The following is a 19,689-nucleotide window of genomic DNA, read 5'->3' as shown; positions in this document are numbered from 1 at the left end:
GTCCAGAGATCCTATCAAAGCCTCCTGCAGCTCAAAGGGAGATAAGAGAAGCCCCCTTTACAGGAAACATCCATGAAGACAATAAACATATTCTTCACTCTTGTCCTGTGACAAGTAGTCTGCTGGCACAGTGCATAAATGCTGGGTCAGAGTTGAAAAATGGAAACTGAACCTCTCTTCCCTTCCCTAAGAGGTCGTTTCCTCCCCCACACAGAGGAGAAAATGAGGTTCTTGGTGATACCCTGACTTGGGAGACCCCACAGGAAAGAAGACAGGTCAGGCAATACAGGGAGCAAGCAAAGCCTGTTTCCTGATAAGTCTGGTTCTTAAAAGCAGTGGCTGTCTAAGCTGGTTGGTACCATGCCTATTCGGAAAGAACTTCAGGAACCTATCACAGCCCAGACACTGAGCTCAATGCTCTTCAGACATTGCCACACAGCCAGCCTCTCACAGTAACCTCCCCACAACCTACTTGTCCAAGATCATACAACGAGAATCTTAGGCTGTATTTGTGAGGGCCACTGAGAAGTCTGAGGCATGGGACTTGGCATGATCAGATATGCTTTCTAGAAAGTTGGCTGTGAAGAGAAGGAGAAGACCAGAGGCAGTGAAGCCTGATGGGAGACTTCACACTTATCTAGCAGGAAAGCAGAGAATCTATCTGACGAAAGAACGGGGATTCGCATAAGGTTTGGAGCAGAGCCTGGATTCCATAGATATCTGAAGGGACAGTCAGGCGGAGTTGGGAGGCCTGGGTCTCCCACAGCTACCATAGAAGATTCAGATCCTTAAATTCTGTGCCCAGTGATTTAAAACTGGAATTGGTCCTTCATGAACGACCAAGTATTTTCTTGCCCCTCTGCTGGCCTGTGCTCCCCACAGTCTCCCAGATAGATCTCTCATTTCTCACGGAGAGATGAAGAAGCCCATGCTCACTGAGAGAGTTCTGGGGAGAACCAGAATTCACACTTAAGGCTCTAAAGCCCCGACAGGGTTGTTTTTCCTCATCCCATTCCACATCGACTCTCTTGGAGTCGCAGGATGGAAAAGAAAGAACAGAGTCAAGGACATATCGCTCAAATCTTCATTAAGCACCTACTAAGTTCCCACTGCTAGTGCACTGACCCTGGGGTGAGGGGGTGGGTGAAGTCAGTACAGAGTATGAAGTAGATGAAAGGGGAAGACAGATTACTCCCCTTTCAAGTAGTCTAGCATGATGGCCAAATCAAGAGAGAGCCAGATAGCCAGCAGGCTCTCCCAGGCATCAGTCCACCACGGTCATTTAATTACCACTCGCAATTAATCAAAATGAGGGAAATATTGTGTCCCAAAGCCTGGCTCTGGGAGGGAACTGCAAAGAAATCTCTTATAAACTACTTGGAATGGGAGGTGAAGCTCCCAGAGGAAATGACAGAGCAACCACAGATGGTCCACACACTGCCCTGTAAGAGAGAGGAGCCCAGTAAAACACAGGTTTTTTTGAGGGAAGCACACTTGGGGCCAGAGATGATCCACCACAGAGGAAGACGAAGACAGAGCTAAGTCTAGACATGAGTGGCCCTCCCTGCCTCCGCTCCTCAGCCTCTCCTCTCCAGAACCGTCGAGCAAATATTTTAAAATAGTCTAAAGGGGCAACAAATCAAGAGGCTGTCTCCCACGGGGATGTCCCTGTCCAACTCTATTTATAATTCCGCAGAGTTGAAAAAGTATGGGGGGGGGATTGAAGCGAGAAATACCCAGCTTTTCTACTTGGCTGGAAGCGTGAAAACTGACAGAGTGTGCCCTGAGAGGTGTCACAGCCTCCGTGGATTTCCACCCAGAGAGGCTGAACCACACGAGAGCCCCACCCTGCTGTGTGCAGGGTACTCACACCTCCACCCCGCACCACCCTGAATTCAGACCACCATAAGGTGATGGAGGGCTTCGTTTCTGTAAGAAAAATAGGGGACTCTAGGGAAGATGCAAACAAAAGCCCACCATGTCTGTTTTATTTTTCAGTTTGTGGATAGCTAAGAGAGAACCTAGTCTGGGAGAGCTCCTTCCAAACTCACAGGCAGAAAATCTGAGCCAAGCTTGGCTGGGCTTAAAGAAAGGTGTCATGTCTGTCCACATGTCTGGGGATAAATGTTAGCGGTCTCTTTTTAGAGCCAGCTGCACATTGGCATTTCTATTACCCAAACTTGACTTCATCACCTGCTGAGTGCCATAGGCAAAGCCAGCAAGCCAAATGCTCTGAACTCTGCTGGGTCACAGGACACGAGGAGGACAGTGTGTCACCAAGAAGCTCTCTGACTAAGGAAAGGCAATACAGCACGTGGGAGCAACGATCGAGCCCGAAGGCAGGTGAACCTCAACTAGGAAATTGGGAGTTTTACTTCACGACTTCAGACTCTTCCTCTCGCCTTGGAAGAAGGGAAAACCAGCTGAATCAGAGATTAAAGGACGTGGACTCGTCTCAGGGCAGGATGGGAAGCAGCTCTCTTGAGAGCTGTCCTTCATGACGTGCCTTCAAGTGCCAGGCACTTAGAAATACGTTATAGTATGTACATCCTCCAAGCAGCCATTCTCAAACAACACCAGTGGGGTTGCCTTGCTTCACAAAGAAATTGTGTGTGTGTGTGTGTGTGTGTGTGTGTGTGTGTGTGTGTGTGTGTGTGTGTAGCAAGAGTGGGGTGGGGGTTGGGGGTAATTGACGATTTGGGACTTGTTAAACTGCCAAAAGGAAGATCCAGGCAGCATATCTGGTTTTACCAAATTCTCATGTCTACACTTTTAGTCACCCTACTTTGCTTGAGCTAAGACTTATGTTCAGTATCCAACCTAGAATACAGTTTCTATCTTGCCTAAGTTCTCATATAGACAAAACAACAGCAAAAATGAAAAACAAACAAACAAAAATCCCTGATAATATACAGAAAAATTCTTCAAAGAACACTGACTGCTCTTGTTATAAAGGGATGGCAGCTTGCTGGTTAACATCTAAGTCTGTCTGTATCTCTCTCTCTCTCTCTCTCTCTCTCTCTCTCTCTCTCTCTCTCTCTCTGCAGTGCATGAATCCTGTCATGCAGGATTCCCCAGGGCAAACCATCCCTAGGCCTCTCTAACCTCCTGGCAGCGCAGTACCTGGGCCAACGCCTCCCCCGGGACAGCTGCCCATTCCTCCTGCAGCTCAGGGACACTCAGGGAGACAAGTAGCTCCCGTGCTATCAGGAGGTCTAGCTGCAGAAGGACAAGGCCGAAAGCTAAGTGAAGTTGTCTTGGGCTTAGGAAAGGATTGCATTGTGGGAAACCCCCACATGTGGGCGTGCTCTTCATGTGCAGGTATTAACTGAGAACATAGAGAGCTGCCTGGCCCACAGACCAGGGCTGGACTGCACAGCATTTGCCTTAAATAAACTCAAGCATCCCATTAGGTAAAAACAATGCCGAAACGCAGGCTGGGCAGAGGTTTCTGAGCTGAAGTTGCCAGCCCCTTTGAGGACACAGCCTGTGGCATGCTGTATCTACACCAGAGAGCCCTCAGCATGTTTCATATTTGCACAGAATTCTTTCTTCCTGAGTCTTTCCTAAGCCATTTAATTCACCTTAATAAAAGTGTACATGGGGACCATTTTAATACAGATGTCTCAGAAACATAGCTTTCTCTCTCTCTCTTTCTTCTCGGAGATTAACGAACTGTGGCATTTTAGTTATTTGCTCCCACAAGGCTTAGAATTCTTAAAGGCAGAGCTGTGCCAGCAACATGGGCCACAGATGCGCAGTGGCTCAACTCTCCAGACCTTTGGGGAGCACTGCCCTGTGACTGCCCTCAGAACTCCAGTATGGAGAAGCCTAATCAAACGTCTTCCTCCCCGACCTCCCGAGCTGGCCTGGAAGCCCCCCACCCCCTGCCCTGGAGGGGATGCTGTCCACATCCAGTACCTGATTCCTGCTGTGTTGTCATAATGGAATTTGGGGTCGCACACTTCCTCTTCCTCCATACAGGAAACAGGTGAGGTAGGCAGGGAGAGTCCAGAATCCTCTTCCATGCTCAGTGTCTCTGACATTGGAAGAACAATATAGTCTTTGCCATCCTGAAACAATAAACACAGCACACCATTGTTGTGGCTGCTGTCCTTCAAGGGCCTTTTCATGCAAAACAAAGGGCAGGGGGGTGTCCTGGGCTCTGTGTGCTGCTTTCATATCTGAGCTCAAGACTTCAAGACTGTCTTGGAAAAGGGTTGACAAGAACAAAGGAGTACTTGAAAGGGATGTGTGGAAGAAGGTTAATAAAGGGACTAAGGGAAAAAACAGGATTAGTAAAGGGACAAGAGGCCATGGTTGCCATGAAAACAAAGCAGGCAATGGCTGTGGATGCCATGTGAGAACACAAAGCCCAGAAATCAGTTCCCCACAAAGACCTCCACGGGAGCCAGGCCTTCAAAGCACGGTGCCTCCAGTGGCGCCTCTACATTCCGAGGCAATGGAAGATCAGGAGGCAGTGAAGAGCAAAGACACAGCAGGATTATAGGAATTCTGGGAAAGGGTAATACAGGCCCAGGCTATTTCTCAAGAGAAAGAAGGAAAACGAGCCCATCTGACACAGGCAAACGTTTGGAAGGTTTGTTAATGAGAGTGGATGTGATCCTCAAGTGTTCAGAAGGACAGAGGAATCCATTGGCTCTCACTACATCAAGGTACACCTAGCAGAGTGTGACTAACTTTTTAGAGGGCAGAGCTCTGCTACGGCGCTGTCGGGAGAGTGTGGCATTTCACTAAGAGGGGCCAATGTCATGGTTTTGCATAATCTTCATGTTTGTTTTGTTTTGACTTTTCCTGCAGAATTTACTGAAACTTACTTGAAATTCCTTCCATTTCTGAAAATCTGTAAGTTAACTCAGTTTGGTATTTTGTTTTGTTTTCTTTGTTTTTATTTGAGGTATTCTTGTCCTGCTGCCCAAGTTGGCCTCAAACTCGTGGTTGTTTGGGATTATGTATGTATGTTTGAGATTATTATAAAAACCCAGAATGCTGGGATTACAGACATGCACCATCACGCTCAGAAGATTTTTTTTTAACTTTAGAAGAACATCTGAAGAGATACCATAAAAAAAAATAAGGGGGTGGGGACAGCAAGATGATGACCCAGTGGGTAAAAGCATCTTCAGCCAAGCCTGATGACTTTCGTGCTTTCCTCTGGACCGGCATGGTAGGAGGACAGAACAGACTCCTGCAACTTATGAATGGACTAGAGTCGTCTGTCCTTAAGCTATGAATTAGGATCGCATCAGTCTAAAGACCAACCAAGACTTTTAGGAAGCCTTATCGCTCAGAACTGGAAGAGAGAGGCTCTGTTTTCAGTGGCCAAGAGAATAACATGGTGCAGTGTGAACACCTGGGCAGTCGAGTGTTAGAGCAGAGACCCCAGATCCGAGTCCTCTTCGTAGAAGCTTCTTGAGTAGAGGGTTACAAACCTGCTGAGCATTTGCTTGCAGGAGATTTCCCAAGTGCTCCACCAACTCTGAAAACGCGGGTCTCTGGTTGGGGTCCTCATGCCAGCAATCCAGCATGGTTTGGTACCTGGACAAGTAAGACACTGGCTTCAATAACTCTGCCATCCTTCCAAGAGCTAATGGTCAAGATAAGCACTTGAGTGAGAAGCATTTGCTAAGAGTGAAGATGCTAAGAAGGGATGTAAAGCTACAGGAGACACAGGTGCCTGCAGCAACCTTTAATAAAAACCTCCCTGGGGTAGCTTCCATGTAATGCCATGATGGTGCTTAAGCTACCTAAAGAAGGTTTCGAAGACAAACTGAACAAAGTAGGCCATGGCGTAGATGCACACAAAGGAAGGCCTCTTTGCTCCTTAATGGGAAGAGTTTGTGAGAAAAGAAAGATGTTTTCCGGAGTCTTACATTTCTGGGGTGGTGTAGTCAGGAGCCCGCATTCTCGTTCCTTCTTTCAATCTCCTACAAAATTCTTCATCAATCTTGACCCCAGGATATGGGGAAGCACCTAGCATGAGACAGGAAAGGAGCATTGGGTGATTAGAATCCCCCACAAAATGCCTTAAAGTTCGATCCCTGTACATCTGTATCGCCTACATAGCTTTCTTGATTTTACCACCTAAATCTTCTAAGAAATTCTACTTGACAGGAGGTAAAAGGCAGAGAGGAAATGATACCCAAGGCTCATCAGTTACTATCATCGTACTTGCTCCCGAACCCCCACCCAGGAGAGGGTCAAAGAGAAGTGACTTACCTAAGGAAAATATTTCCCAGAGCAAAACACCAAAAGACCACACGTCACTCTGAATTGTGTATACTCTGTCAAAAATTGTTTCCGGAGCCATCCACTTCAAAGGGAGTCGGGCCTGAATGGGAGACAGCAAAGCATCACAAATCAGCAGGTTTCTAAAGAAAAAACACTCCCCTCGCTTCTGAACACAAATCCACAAAGTTGGAATTGCACACCTGAATAGACACAAAGTTTCCCTTTAGATACCTACATCTCCTTTTCTGACGTAATCTGGGTCTTTATAAATGTCCCGGGCCAAGCCAAAGTCACAGATCTTAACCACGTTCTTCTCCGATAGGAGAATGTTTCGTGCTGCCAGGTCCCTGTGGATACACTGTGAAAAGAACGGTACGTGTGTTAAGTCTCTACACAGCTAATCTCTTTCACATCTGCTGTGACCTCACGCTTAAAAAAAAAATCCCACATCGGAGAACCAAATGATTAGCAATGACTAGGGTTGTGTTTTATACCAACGCGTCAGGAAAAGGGCCTGTGTGTTTCATTGATACACACATCTGCTTATTCCATAAACAGTCCCGGGCTCTGGAGTTAAAAGTCTGACGATGGACACAATTAAAAAAATGTGTCTCCGATCACATCCACACGTCCTTTGGCTTGTACCCTCTGTGACTAAAACTGGGTTATACTTAGGAGATCCTAGAATAGGCGGGTCTTCAGTGGGTGTGTAGAAATCAGAAGCAAGGGTTCTCATTGGTGTAGCGTGCTTTGTTAGCCTTCTCTCCCATTTGGTATGGAAGCCGGACTGGATCTGGAGGCAATACCCAGTGGTACTCATCCTGCTTCCAAAGTGTTTGATATTACGGTGAAGACGAACCCAGGCAAAGGTAGCCAACACAGGTGGAATAGATTCATGCTAGAGCTTAGTTCTAAACCTCTGGATTCTCAGTTCCTCTGGTGGTCTCTCCTTTCTGTCCTCTAACTTGATCTGATGTTCAACCACTAAGCATCTATGTCTCTATGGTCACAGCCCTCAGCCAAGTGCCCAAGAGCCACCTGAGAGGGAATGTGATCCCCAACTGTGCTTTAGACACAAATAAAAGGCTACATGAAAAGTTCCTGGTCAGCACGGGAGTGACCACAGAAGCTGGTAATCATTGCCTCTGCCCTATCTGGCACCCCAGGTCCGGGCAGCATTCTCCCTCACACTAGAATATTCAGGATGGCATTGTCTTGTGTGAGTCAGTAAAACTGGAAAGGCCACAAACCAGATGGCACTTGCTTTCTACCAAGGATCGTTCTTATCCAGACAGACAACCAGGTAGTATTCAAAAAGATCACATGGTGGGTATGAGAGAAAGAAAGGACTCTGACTCCATCCTCTCCAATCACAATATCAATTCCCCCTTTCTGTCGCCAAAAGGAACTACTTGGCTCAGGAATGCGCTTTGGCATTTACAAAAATAACAATCTTTGAAAGAGACTCAAGGCCCTTCTCTTTGGGAAGATCCTGTAGGTCTTGGGTCTCCCTTTTCCTTGGGAAATAAACATACAAGAAATAGTCAGCAGAACCCAAGAGCCTAAGAGCCCAAGGTTCTGGAAGCTTGTGAGAAACTCTAAACTTCAGAGAGGAGAGGGGCAAGGGACTTTACAATGATAAAGAAAACAAAAGAACTATTAAAGTCTTCTGTTCCCTCAGGAACCGGCAGCAAAGACATTTCATCAACAGAGAGCTTCTCCTAAATATATGTGAACCTTTCCTACTGCATAGCCCCCACCTTCCCAAGGTCACCAAGGACTTCCACCCACCTACTCCCACTGCGGTGGTGTTTACAACAATGTTTGTCACTTGTCACGTCCCACCTCAGCCTTTGTTTGGCCTACTTTCTAATTTTAGCTGTTTTAATCGTCCTCATCTGAAGCAGGGCCTTCCTGCCTTCTAATTACACAAATAACAAGTAACTTTTTGATGGATGGAGATGAATGTAAAACAAATTAAAAATAGATCCACCACACCAAGATCCACCACACCAAGATCCCTTACACTAAGATCTACCACACCAAGATCCCTCACACCAAGACATCTACGAGACCCCTCCCGTCCCTCTCCTCGGTTCTTGCTCAAATGTCACATCTTTAGTAAAGTCTTCTCATCTACCTTGTTTAACATTGAAGTACACACATGTTAGCAAGGGCACACACAAACACGCCATTTTCATATATTCTGCAAGCCATTCCTGCTTTCCTTTATCCCACAACATCTACCCATTTAACCTTCCACAGCTGTTACTTGGGTATTGGATGTTTCATTGGCCACCAGAGCTGTAAACACCATGAAGAAGCAGAGCTGTCTTGCTTGGTTCACCATGAGGCTCTTAGAAGTCTACCCAGTGCTTAGTGGTTGGTCAATGAGTATTCATTATATGAATTAATTTCATGAAACCCCTAGCCATCTTTTATTATCAGAAACAGAATCTCCCCCAGTGGAACCCTTTAAAGACTCCTAAAAGTGGTACATGACTTTCTAAACCAAACAAAGGGATCCCTGACTTCTAAGCTTGTGATCTGAAGAAAAGGCTTCCTTCCCCCTGACCTATCATACCTTCCTTGATGCCAAGAACTCCATGCCCTTAGCCACTTGGAAGCTGTAACAGATGAGATGCTCCAAGGTCAGGAAGTCCTTGTAGAGTTCTTCAGAAGCTGTGAGAAGAGGCGGGAGGTCAGAGATGAGTGAGTGCTCCCACCCTTCAGAAGCTCTGCTTCTAAGTCAGCTACAATGATCTATTTGAGACCTGAGGGTCAATTTGAGGAAGCAGAGTGCCTGCCCATTCACTAAACCCAAAATTATTAGCCTCCATCAGACTCCTTGAGGAAAATAATGCCATCTCCATTTTAGTCAAATGGAGCCAACTAAACCCAGAAGGTAGAGTGGCGGTGAAGTCAGTGCAGACAGCAGGGAGAGGAAAAGGACATTTTAAGGTCTGCCATCTCAAGCTGCTCTTGCTACTTTCCCATGAACCCAGAAGGGAAACAATAGCTCATATTAAGAGCTCTAAAAATAAAACAACACCATTCAGGGTCATCAAATCTTTTCTCTCCAGGCTTTGTCCTGGAACAAAGACCAAAGTTCAAAGTACAGTCTACAACAGAAAACTAAAAAGACCAGAAAGAAACTTCTTTCTCTTGCTTTCAAACTTAGACCTGTGGTAACCCGAGAAATTTGGCCTGTCCAAGAGGCTTTCCTCCAAGGAGAGGAGCAAGTGACAGCAGACATGAAAGATGAATTTACATAAGTTGGTAGGTAGTATTTATTACAGTCAACTGATACAAATAAACACCAAGGCACTCCTGGATATTTTGAAATTATCTCTTAACTTAGGCCAGATGAGATAAGGCTTACTGTCTCCTTCCTGGACACAAGACCAGAGTAAACACAAACTTAATTGTCATAACAGCCTTATTAGTATTAATAAGGCTGAGACTTCTTCCTTCCCTGAAGGTTAGAGGGCTCCTGAGGAACAGTGAAAGCCTTTTTATTTTCCAGAAAAAGAAATGGAGGCAAGGCCCAGGCCTGTAATTCCAAGCCATTTATATCTCAGCCCCTTTCATTTCCTTAGGTTTCCAGCTCACTTGGGTTACCATTTGTGAGTAAGAGGGTATACGACCCACTCGGTTATAGACTCCATGACATAAGGGCTAAACAACTTCCCCATGCCCCTCTAGCCCCAGCCCTAGCCACCAGCTGCCTACGTAGCTTCTAAAAAATGTTAGATTAAGTTCTATCAGTAGGCTTGTGACAGAGGAAACAGAAATGGGGGTGCTTCGTCACACTCCCAAGAGCACCAGGCACCAGGCATCTCTTTGTCAATACAGTTGGGCCTGCTCCTTCTGAATAAAGCAGACATACAGTGGGTGTGTCCTAGAGCTGACTGGAGGTGATGCGGGCGGAGGTCCAGCTCCACCCATCAGTAGCACTAAAACATCACTGGGAACGCAACAACCGGGGGGACAAGTCTGAAGCAGGGTTGGAAGGGACACTGTGAGAAGCCAGCTAGAGTGTAGAGAAAACAAGGGGTACGTCTTTACCCATCTTGGAGAAGGTCTGGTAGAGAGAACTGAACCACTTATGGCAACCAAGGCTAACCAAGCACTGGAAAACCCTCTTCCCCTTCCAGAACATTGAACCTCTCTCTGCTGCCATTACATTCTGATCCAGTATTGGACCGGAGTATTGGTTTGTTTACTAGAAACAGGTTAGACCCTCAAGTTACCTAGGCTCCTCAGGATAACCCAGCTTTGCCTCCCAATGGAGTTCACTGTCTATTTAGGGACTTCATTCTTTAGTTAAGCTTGCCTGGACACTAACTACATAGGAATGTGGATTTCTTTCACACAGGACGCTTTCCCCCATTTCTGAATAGCTCAGCATCACCGCTTCCTACAAGATCGTGTGTTAGGCATGGGCAGCAGGGAAGCAGGTACCTTCTTCTTCCTCTACGTCACTGAGGGATTTCTCCTCCACAAAACCTGAGCTGGCAGAGCTCTGACTGCTGGTGATGCTGTCCAAGCGCCGCTTCAGGTCTACGGAGAGCTCCCCAACATAGTCTTTCCCAGAGCGGAAGCGTGCCCCTTTGCTCTGGAAAAGATGGAAATATGCAAATTCCTCGAATACAAAATTGGTCTCTAGTGCTTTGCAAGGTTACAAACAATTAAAGTTATTGAAAACCAACAAGGCAACTCCAGGAGTCTACAGTCTCTGAGTTGAATTGGGTGGGGGCAGGGAAGGAAGTTTTAACACCGTTCCTTCTATAATGCCGAGCACCTTCTTCAGCATCCAGTGTGGCTACTTCTTGTCCAGGAATATTCAGACACACAGCCATTTGTGTCCTCTTTACAGAGGGATGTACCCTCCAGAGAGCCAAATATGGCTGCGGGGCTGAGGAGACACTGTAATCCAAAGCCAGTGCTCCATCCCTTCCTTAATTAAATCTAGCACTATCATACAGGTCAAGAGATTAAAGTCCTAAAAATAAAATAGTAGAAGTCCCAATAAATAAACTATTAGAAGCATACAGCCCCTAGAAGATAACAGAGGAAGTTAAGACAACCTATGAAATATGCAAAGAATTTTAACGAAAGACACACTCATAACCACTCTGAGTTTTTCTCTAATTTACAACAGGACCAAAGCACAGGCAGAAGACAGCCTACCTTATAGGGCACGAATTCATTTCTCTTGCCCCGTAAGTAAGTTGATAGGTTTCCAAACTTGCAGAATTCTACAATCACCATGAGAGGCCCTGCAAATGACGGAGCGTGTTGAGAAAGGAAAATCACGAAGTCCTCACTACGTGCTCTGCCTACTGACAAGCCCAAAATGGCCCTAGAAGAAGGCTACCTATAACCTTTCATTAGAACAGGGCTGTAGAAATCATACAACACCAACCCCCTCCTATTGAACCTTTTCAAAAAGGACAATTCTGTACGTGTAATCAAAACAGCAGCAATCAGACAAGATGGCTGTGGGGCTTGAGAGTCTCTCCTTTTAAGGTTTGGGGATGCTCATTTTTCTAATCTAACGCTTACTATACAAGTAGCAAACCACATCTCCATGATGAGACCATTCTTTAACTCAAAGGGCGCTGTAGACTCATTTGATTACAGTGCTCACCAGATTTCCATGAGATACAGTACCTTCCGGAGTCTACAAATCACTGCTTCCTTCAGACGATAGCAGAGCCTGAGGCAAGCAGAGCCTGAGCAGTTACTCACCTCCGGGCTTCGTGCAGGCACCCAGCAGGTTCACCACATTGAGATGGTGGCCAATGTGGATGAGGATCTTGAGTTCGGACATGAGGGCTCGGTGCTCGCTGTGTGTTGCTCCCTCTACAAATCCAGAATACAGATGAGAACTCTTAGTGTGCCCATTGCCAAGGAATAATGGCTGCATTTAAGTGTGTGACCCAGTTTCCCTATATCAGTAATAGTAGGAGGGCAACCATGTGTCTTGAAAAGTCAAAGGGAAAACTGATTTCTAATTGGAGATCGAAACTTTACTGGAAGCAAACCCTGAATGACTGGTGTTTAAAGGACTCCAAGGAGAAGCTATTGTAAAGTTATGAGCATCTGCAAAGGGTTCACACCCAGAGTCTTTCTCTACAAGACTCTGTTTCCAGTTTAGTAGGCTGTATAAGGCCTGATTATTTCAATGCTTCCTCATAGGAAAGCAATCCCAGACATTAAATATTCTCAGATCTAGGGACCACTGAGTTGGCCGGGTGGGTAAAGGTGCCATCAAGCCTAACAGCTGGGTTCAAACCCTGGGACCCACATGGTGGAAGGAGAGAACAGACTCCTGCAGGCTATCCTCTAAATTCTGCATACACACTGTGGCATGAATATATTCTCTCTCTCTCTCTCTCTCTCTCTCTCTCTCTCTCTCTCTCTCTCTCTCTCTCTCTCTCCCTCTCTCTCTCTCCTGCAGAGCTTTTGAAAGGCACAAGACTTACTGGCCAAGAGTGAGAGCAGCAGATTCTCTCTCTACAGAAGCAGGCATAGTGGAGGAGATTTACATTGCCTTTCCTTGTCAGAATGTCAAGACTATGGCTTCATTACTATGAAAAAATGCTGATTTCTAAAAGAACACCCACATCCCTTTCTCTTTGCATAGCCACTCTGACCTTGCCAAGGATCTTCATAAATGAAGTCTGTTGGCATATTCTAATTCTAGAGAACGCGCTGGTTTTGCATTCTGCTACTTTTATTGATAGCAAACTCCTCCTAATTTCTGAAGCATTTATTATCAGCTCACATAATAATACACCGAGGAATAAGTTATTAGAACCAGATAGTGCCCGCCCCCCTCTGTAACTGGGATCACTAAATAGAGTTGTGCAAGTTAGCCCTTGTTTTGAGGTCACAAGTCTCCAAAGGAGAAAACTGTTTTCAATTTGTGCAAAGGCTATATTAGCCAGCGGCTCAAAGCCTACCTATGCAGACAGCCCACTTATGTTTAACGAAGGACAAAACAGAGAGAGACACATAACGATGTCATTTTCTTTTTTACCTTTCAACATCTTGACAGCCACTGTTTTGCAAGTCGCTGTCTTGTCGATTCCAAAGGCATCTGCCTCAATCACTTGGCCAAAGGCACCACGGCCAAGAGGTTTTCCTAGAACCAATGACAGTGGAATTACAAAATACTTTGATTGTCACAGTGTCAGAAGGCATATGAAGATTCCAATTGGTGAAGACGATGGTGTGTCCCATTTAGACCCACGGGCCACTTTACTCCTTTGTTCTGGCCTCTTCCTTTTGCTTTCCAAAAATGCCCTGCTTTGGATGGTTGCACAGGCTCCTTACTACTAGAAAGCTAAATGGATGATTACCCAAAGTCAAGAGAAAAAATTAATATTTCTGAATCCGAATGCATCATCTAAATAGACTAGACCCGTCATTGTCTTAACACAGAGTTAGATGGGCCGGTAAAACCAATTATCAAGTTAATACCAGTTGACAACTCACCTAGTTTCAGCCGGTCCCTGGGGAACTCCCACTTGCTGGCATCATAAGGCAAGCGTTCACAGCGCTCATCCAAGGGCAGTTCATCTGGATCCATGACAATGGACAAGTAGCCTGTCTTCAGTTCCCCTTCATTGGCCTGGAAAGCATAAATTCTTCCAGTCACACACACAGCCTCTTGTTTGGTTGTTGTTTTGTATACATATTGTTGTTAATAAGGGCCTCATTCATGATAATCTCATTTTCCAATGAAACTCATGGAGTTTGAGAGCGTTCCTATTATAATCCTGCTTTTAGTGCCACATCAGTTGCCAAAATGAGTTCAGAATAAGGTTTCTAAATCTTAATTACAGTGGACAGTCGGAACCTTTTACCCCTCTGGTGGCTCCCATCAATTAATGCCCACAGTCCGCCCAAAGAAAATGGACAAGAATGTTATTGTATTGAGGTAAAAATGTGCCCATTGAGCCAATAACAATGGGAAGAAGCCACTGAAAGAAGCCCAGTCAGGTTCCATTAATCACAAAAACCAACATACAAGGGACAGGAGGGGAAATTATGTTGTTACCCGCTTAACGGTCCGTAGAACAATGACAAGAAGTAGCCAGAAGAACATGGCGATCACTGCAGTGCCGACGAGAATAATGACTTCCAAGTTGGTCTTTTCCTGGGCACCTGGAAGACACGTTTGCGTGATCAACAGCTGGAAACCCATAGCCTGTGGTAGAAGGTGACGAAGGATGACATGAAGGGAGGAGAGACAGGCCTCAGGTCACCCACTTTCGAGATTCCTAGAGACCCATAGCTACAAGCTCCTTAAGCTGGATAGAGTTCACCGCACTTTTAAAGTACAGCAGAAGCATACTGCTCATGATAACACCAACGATAAAATTCTCAATGAACTACAGATGCGTGTCTTAACAGATACATATAGGATGTGTTTGGTAAGAGAACTCTTTGGGAAAAAAACTGTACTTCTTTGTGTGGGTACTACAGTCTGGTTTTGTGCTATTGGTCAATGTCTTCTCTTGTGAGGCATGGGAAAATTGATTGTTTAGAAAGCTACACAGGAGATAAGTACAGTTCTCTGTCCAGACAGCTACTTGGGACCACACACCTACTTTGCACTGTCACTTTAAATACATTGCCCTTCTTTACTTTTTCAGTAACCTTCAGTTTTCAGATGAAAAAAAAAATAAGATTTGAAAGATTAAGCTACTTGTCTGTGACACACAGGAAGTTGGTGGGCTATTCAAGGGTTATACTGGATCTGTCCAAATTGAGCTGCCCAAAACTCCATCCTATCCCTGTGTGGCAGAAGCCTGAAAGAGGAGAAAGAGAGGGAGAAAGGAAGATGGGGAAGGGAAGAATACGGGGGAGGGGGAGGGAGGGAGAGAGGGAGGGAGGGAAAGAGAGAGAGAGAGAGAGAGAGAGAGAGCCGAGAGAGAGGCACTATGTATGGAAGGAGCAAGGGAAAGGCTAGGCAATTAAGACTGTGGGCTCCTCTCCAGAACACATTCCAAGTGGAGAGATTCAGGCAGAAAGCGCTCAGCACCAAATGATTAGCACCATGTGACTAAGATACAATAATTATCACTTGGGGTCTCGGTCTCTCCACTCACACTGTGCAGCGTGAGTCAAAATGAGCTTCAAGCTGGGGGGGGGGGATGGCCCAGAAGTCAGAAGACAAGCAATTAATTAGTTGACCAAGTAAGAGTTACCAGTTGGGAGATGAGCTCTGAGCACATCTGATTTGGTTTTGCTGATGTTCTCGAGAAGTTATGGTTCTATCTGTACGTAAAGGTTTAAAAGCCTACTCATGCAAGCGACAGAAGAAAGGTCAAAGATTCAACTGTCTGGGGATTTAGCTCAGTGGTAGAGCACTTGCCTAGCAAGCGCAAGGCCCTGGGTTAGGTCCCCAGCTCCGGGAAAAAAAAAAAACAAAAAATAAATATTCTCATATTAACAACTGAGAGCTGGACTTCGGGAGAAGCAGTCCATGTCTACCCCCCTCTCCCTGCCTCCTGTCTCCAGGTAAGTCTCCATAATATCTATATTACTGTGCCCTCTTAGACATGGTAACCTAATGCAGATGGCTAGTGGGTAGAGGCAGAGTACCAGAGAGAACTGGCGGGTGTATCCTCCCCGGGATTGGCGCTAAGCCATGAACACTTTGGTAGTGACAGAACTACCATGCCCTTTGGCGACCTCATTTGCAGTTGTAGTTTATGGAGTCCTAACCATCCTACAGATTTGAGAGCATGCTAGTGGCTCTTGAAGCCTTGATGCAGTGTCCAACAACATGAGTTTGACAGATTGTATGGAGCAAGATCTAGACTTTGAGCTGTTAGAATTCTGCCAAACCTACCTCTCCAACTACCCTCAGTCATCCCCTCGCACACCACTCCTTCACTCACACAACAGAGTTACATTGTTCCCTTCCTGGGTTACAAAACAAGACCCAAGAACACTCTTCTTAAGATGAAATGTTCTGTCACAGAATACTGACTGAAAAGCAAATGCTGGACTTCACGTCAATCCTACACACACACACACACACACACACACACACACACACGCACACACACAGTAGAGGGAAAGAAGTTTCCTTTCACATTTCAATTATAACCCCCAGTTTCCCACATCATAAAAGCAATCACCTATTAATCAACTGTTGTTTATGAGTGAATCTTGTCATTGCTCTGGGGAAAATCCTGAACACTTGACCCTTGCCACTAATGAAATAGCAATGTCCAACACCAAATCTATTTTCCCCCAAGTAGATATTGAAGTGTCAGTTCAGTAAGTTAACCATTCAAACAAAGTGAGGACCGGGAACAGGAGGGATATTTATCACTCGTGGATAACAGCTTTCTCACAGCAAGAACTACGTGGACAGGAAATATGGTACAGCCTGAAGCGCACGCTGATTTTGCTCTCCGGTTAAAAGGACGCATGCCCATTGAAGACAGGTTATGAAGAACAAGTGGAGGAAACCCTAGCTCAGAACTCATCGACTAATAAGATCTGAAACTTTCTGAGCACCCACCCCTTATTTCATGTGACAGATTCCAGTCAAATAAGGTAGATGCCCTGAAAATATTATGTAAAATTACCTTCAGCCTTTGTATTCTTGCGTGACGCTTAAATTAAAATTTTAGATATGAGACACTTATAACCACTATGAGCGTCCCCATGAGTCACCCATATGGCATCCTAGTAGCTGAGGCTATGTACAATACGACCTAATTGCCAAAACCACCTGAGGAGCCTATGACATCACACCGACCTTCTATTATGAAGAGTGTCTCTGCTCTTGCACAGCCAAGGACATTGCAGGCCTGGCAGGTGTAGAGGCCCCCGTCTTCCTTCCTCACCCTTCGGATAGTTAGGTTCCGGTTCCCGTCTTTTAGTACAATGCCTAAAGGAAGAAGGAAACTCTGCTTTACTTCTGATGGGGTGATTTGTGCTTTGTCCAGGGCATTTAAAAAAATAGTTGGGGCTCTTCATCTCAGACCATTCTCTTAACTCTAAAGAGGTGCCCAGGGTTGACTACCGACTGCTCTCCCATGGGATCTCCATGCAAACTCAACAGGACTCAAATTAGCTGCTGTGAGGTATCTTCACTATCGCTTTCCTCATTATTCTTTTGAGAAAGGGTCTCTCTCTGAATCTGGGCTTGAGGATCTGGCTAGACTGACAAATGAGCTCCAAGGACACATTTGTCTTCCCACTCCCCTACCCTGCCCCTTAGTACTGAGATTACAGAAGGATGCTGAGTCTAGCTTTCTACATGGGTTCCAGAGATGAGAATGCCATCCTAGGGCTTGTGTAGCAAGCATTTCACTGAGCTGTTTTCCCAGTCCCCTAAATACAGCTGTCTGTCTACTTTGAAACAAACCAAGAAGCCATAGCAGTCCTACGTAGCATCCTTGAAAAAAAATAATCCTACAACCAAAGAAATAGACAAGTTCTCACTCACCTGAATCTTCTACAAGGGTCTCATTGTCTTTGAACCATGTAATGAGGGGGGTAGGGTTTCCAGATGTTGGACAAACAACTTCGATGGTCTCACCAATGGTTGTTGTCTGATTCTCCAGATTTCCAGTGATCATGGGTGCCATGCGCTCTGTGCACACACACACAAAAAAAATGGAGAGAGAAAACTGTAGAGCCCATGGTCTCAACTGTTAGAACAGTTTTCATGTCCTGGGACTATTAAACACAGTAAACTTCATAAGAAGTAGCCCATTAATAAAGTGAGCCAAAGCTATACAGAACATGACAACAGCAATCCTGTTGGTCAAACAAAATAAGAAAGGACATTTCAGACAGACACTGAAGCCTTTAAATATTCACATTAGCCACCCCACTTGCAAATCACACAATACTTGGGACTCTTTGGGGATTGTTTTTTCAAGTTTGAGGGTTTCCTTCCCCTCCAATCTCACAAGGCTTTCCCTAAGCCTTCTCTTAAAGTTGTAGCCACTAAGAGGAAAATTCATGTTTTCCCTTAGGAAAGGCAAAACCTCAGCGCAATTTTGTAAGGAGTGACTTACATAATGTTGGATACCTTTATATCATTTCTAATATTTACTCCCAGTCACATATAATGAGAGCCAAGCCATTAGCCTTATTATTATGGGATGTGATTGCAGTGCAGGGGTTTAAGCATTTTACCCACATCCCTATAACTAAGTAAATGGTTGACATAATAGAATCTGATGGGCCTAAACATACAGTATAGTTTCCACTAAAACACAAACAATCCAAACAATAACAGCCTATGAAAAATCAAGGGCATGTGTTTGCATGTACAGCAAACCTGAGCTTTACTGTCCTGAAAATCGACTGCAGTGGAAACATTGATGGGTGTCCAAAAGAATCACATTGAAAGAACCCCCTTTAATGCTTAGCAGTGCATGGTCATTTCTACTGTGCACTTTGTCAGAGTTTAAACAAACATACTTGGCTCTGGTCATTTTCCAAGAACAGATTTTCAAAAACAACATAGGCTTCCTTATAGAAGCATATCCACTGATGGTGATGGTAAACTTCCTGGTCAGGGCTAAGCCAGGAGCCTCCTTCAATCTTCTCTCTAAACTCTCCCCTCATCTGGACCAGCTACTGATGCTCACCGAATAAAACTGGTCCTGTATGTGGTGTGACTTCTAGGGTCTTGGGAATGACTTGACTCAGAAACATTGTTCCTTCTGTGCCCAAGTTTTTAATACAATCTTGTATTAGTGTCTATCTTGAGACACTCCTTCAGATAAGCTGAACCTCTTAAAAAATGATATTCATATAAAATGTTGGTTTAGATAAGTTTCCCTTCCTTACACTATAAAACAGAGAAGATGCATATCACAAGATCCTCAGAGAATACAACAAAGGAGGAAACAAAAGGAAAAAGCACAAAGAGACATTCCCTAATCTCACCAGATCGCCTTAGAGACAGAGGAGAAGAATGCCTACCTTTGGTCCAAAGTACAAGGTAGACAAGATATGGAGAGCATCCCCATGGGAATGCAAGAGTTTTTTATTTTTTAATCACAAGCTTACCTCACTGAACTTCACCTACCAAGGACCCCATCGGATACCATAGAAGCACAGGCAATGAGTATGGCACCCTTCATGGAATCTTCTAGATCTTAAACTCAGACCCTCATCACACTGTTTAACCTAGTGTGTGCTAGAGTGTTCTAGGACTAAAATTACAGCAGAGACAGAATTTTCTGTCCTCCAGAATTGGAGGCCCCACAATGGTATAACCACCCAGTATTTTCCTATGGTCTCATCCTCTCCTTCTAGGTCATCACTTTGAGCTTCTGGCCCTCTCTTTGCTAATAGTGTTAGACAAATGTGTTAACTTTAATCATTGGATGCTCAAAGATGCCACAGGAAGTTCTTTGGTTCAGGCTAATCCCTTGCAGA

General features: G+C 45.1%; 1 protein-coding gene across 1 annotated transcript in view; it reads right to left on the bottom strand.

Annotated features, from left to right (window-relative positions):
* Kdr (kinase insert domain receptor) overlaps nt 1-19,689 on the bottom strand; it is a 43,167-nt gene that overhangs the window by 4,966 nt on the left and 18,512 nt on the right. The window contains 14 exon segments of the mRNA NM_013062.2: nt 3,922-4,073; nt 5,454-5,559; nt 5,895-5,994; nt 6,241-6,352; nt 6,488-6,610; nt 8,837-8,934; nt 10,717-10,870; nt 11,446-11,534; nt 12,007-12,120; nt 13,301-13,405; nt 13,759-13,894; nt 14,324-14,430; nt 17,045-17,176; nt 17,738-17,884. Coding sequence (NP_037194.2) covers nt 3,922-4,073; nt 5,454-5,559; nt 5,895-5,994; nt 6,241-6,352; nt 6,488-6,610; nt 8,837-8,934; nt 10,717-10,870; nt 11,446-11,534; nt 12,007-12,120; nt 13,301-13,405; nt 13,759-13,894; nt 14,324-14,430; nt 17,045-17,176; nt 17,738-17,884 — 1,675 coding nt within the window.

Source organism: Rattus norvegicus, chromosome 14 (genome assembly GCF_021556685.1).
Source record: "Rattus norvegicus strain SHRSP/BbbUtx chromosome 14, alternate assembly SHRSP_T2T, whole genome shotgun sequence".
Taxonomy (NCBI): Eukaryota; Metazoa; Chordata; class Mammalia; order Rodentia; family Muridae; genus Rattus; species Rattus norvegicus.
This window is presented reverse-complemented; position numbering and strand designations above follow the sequence as displayed.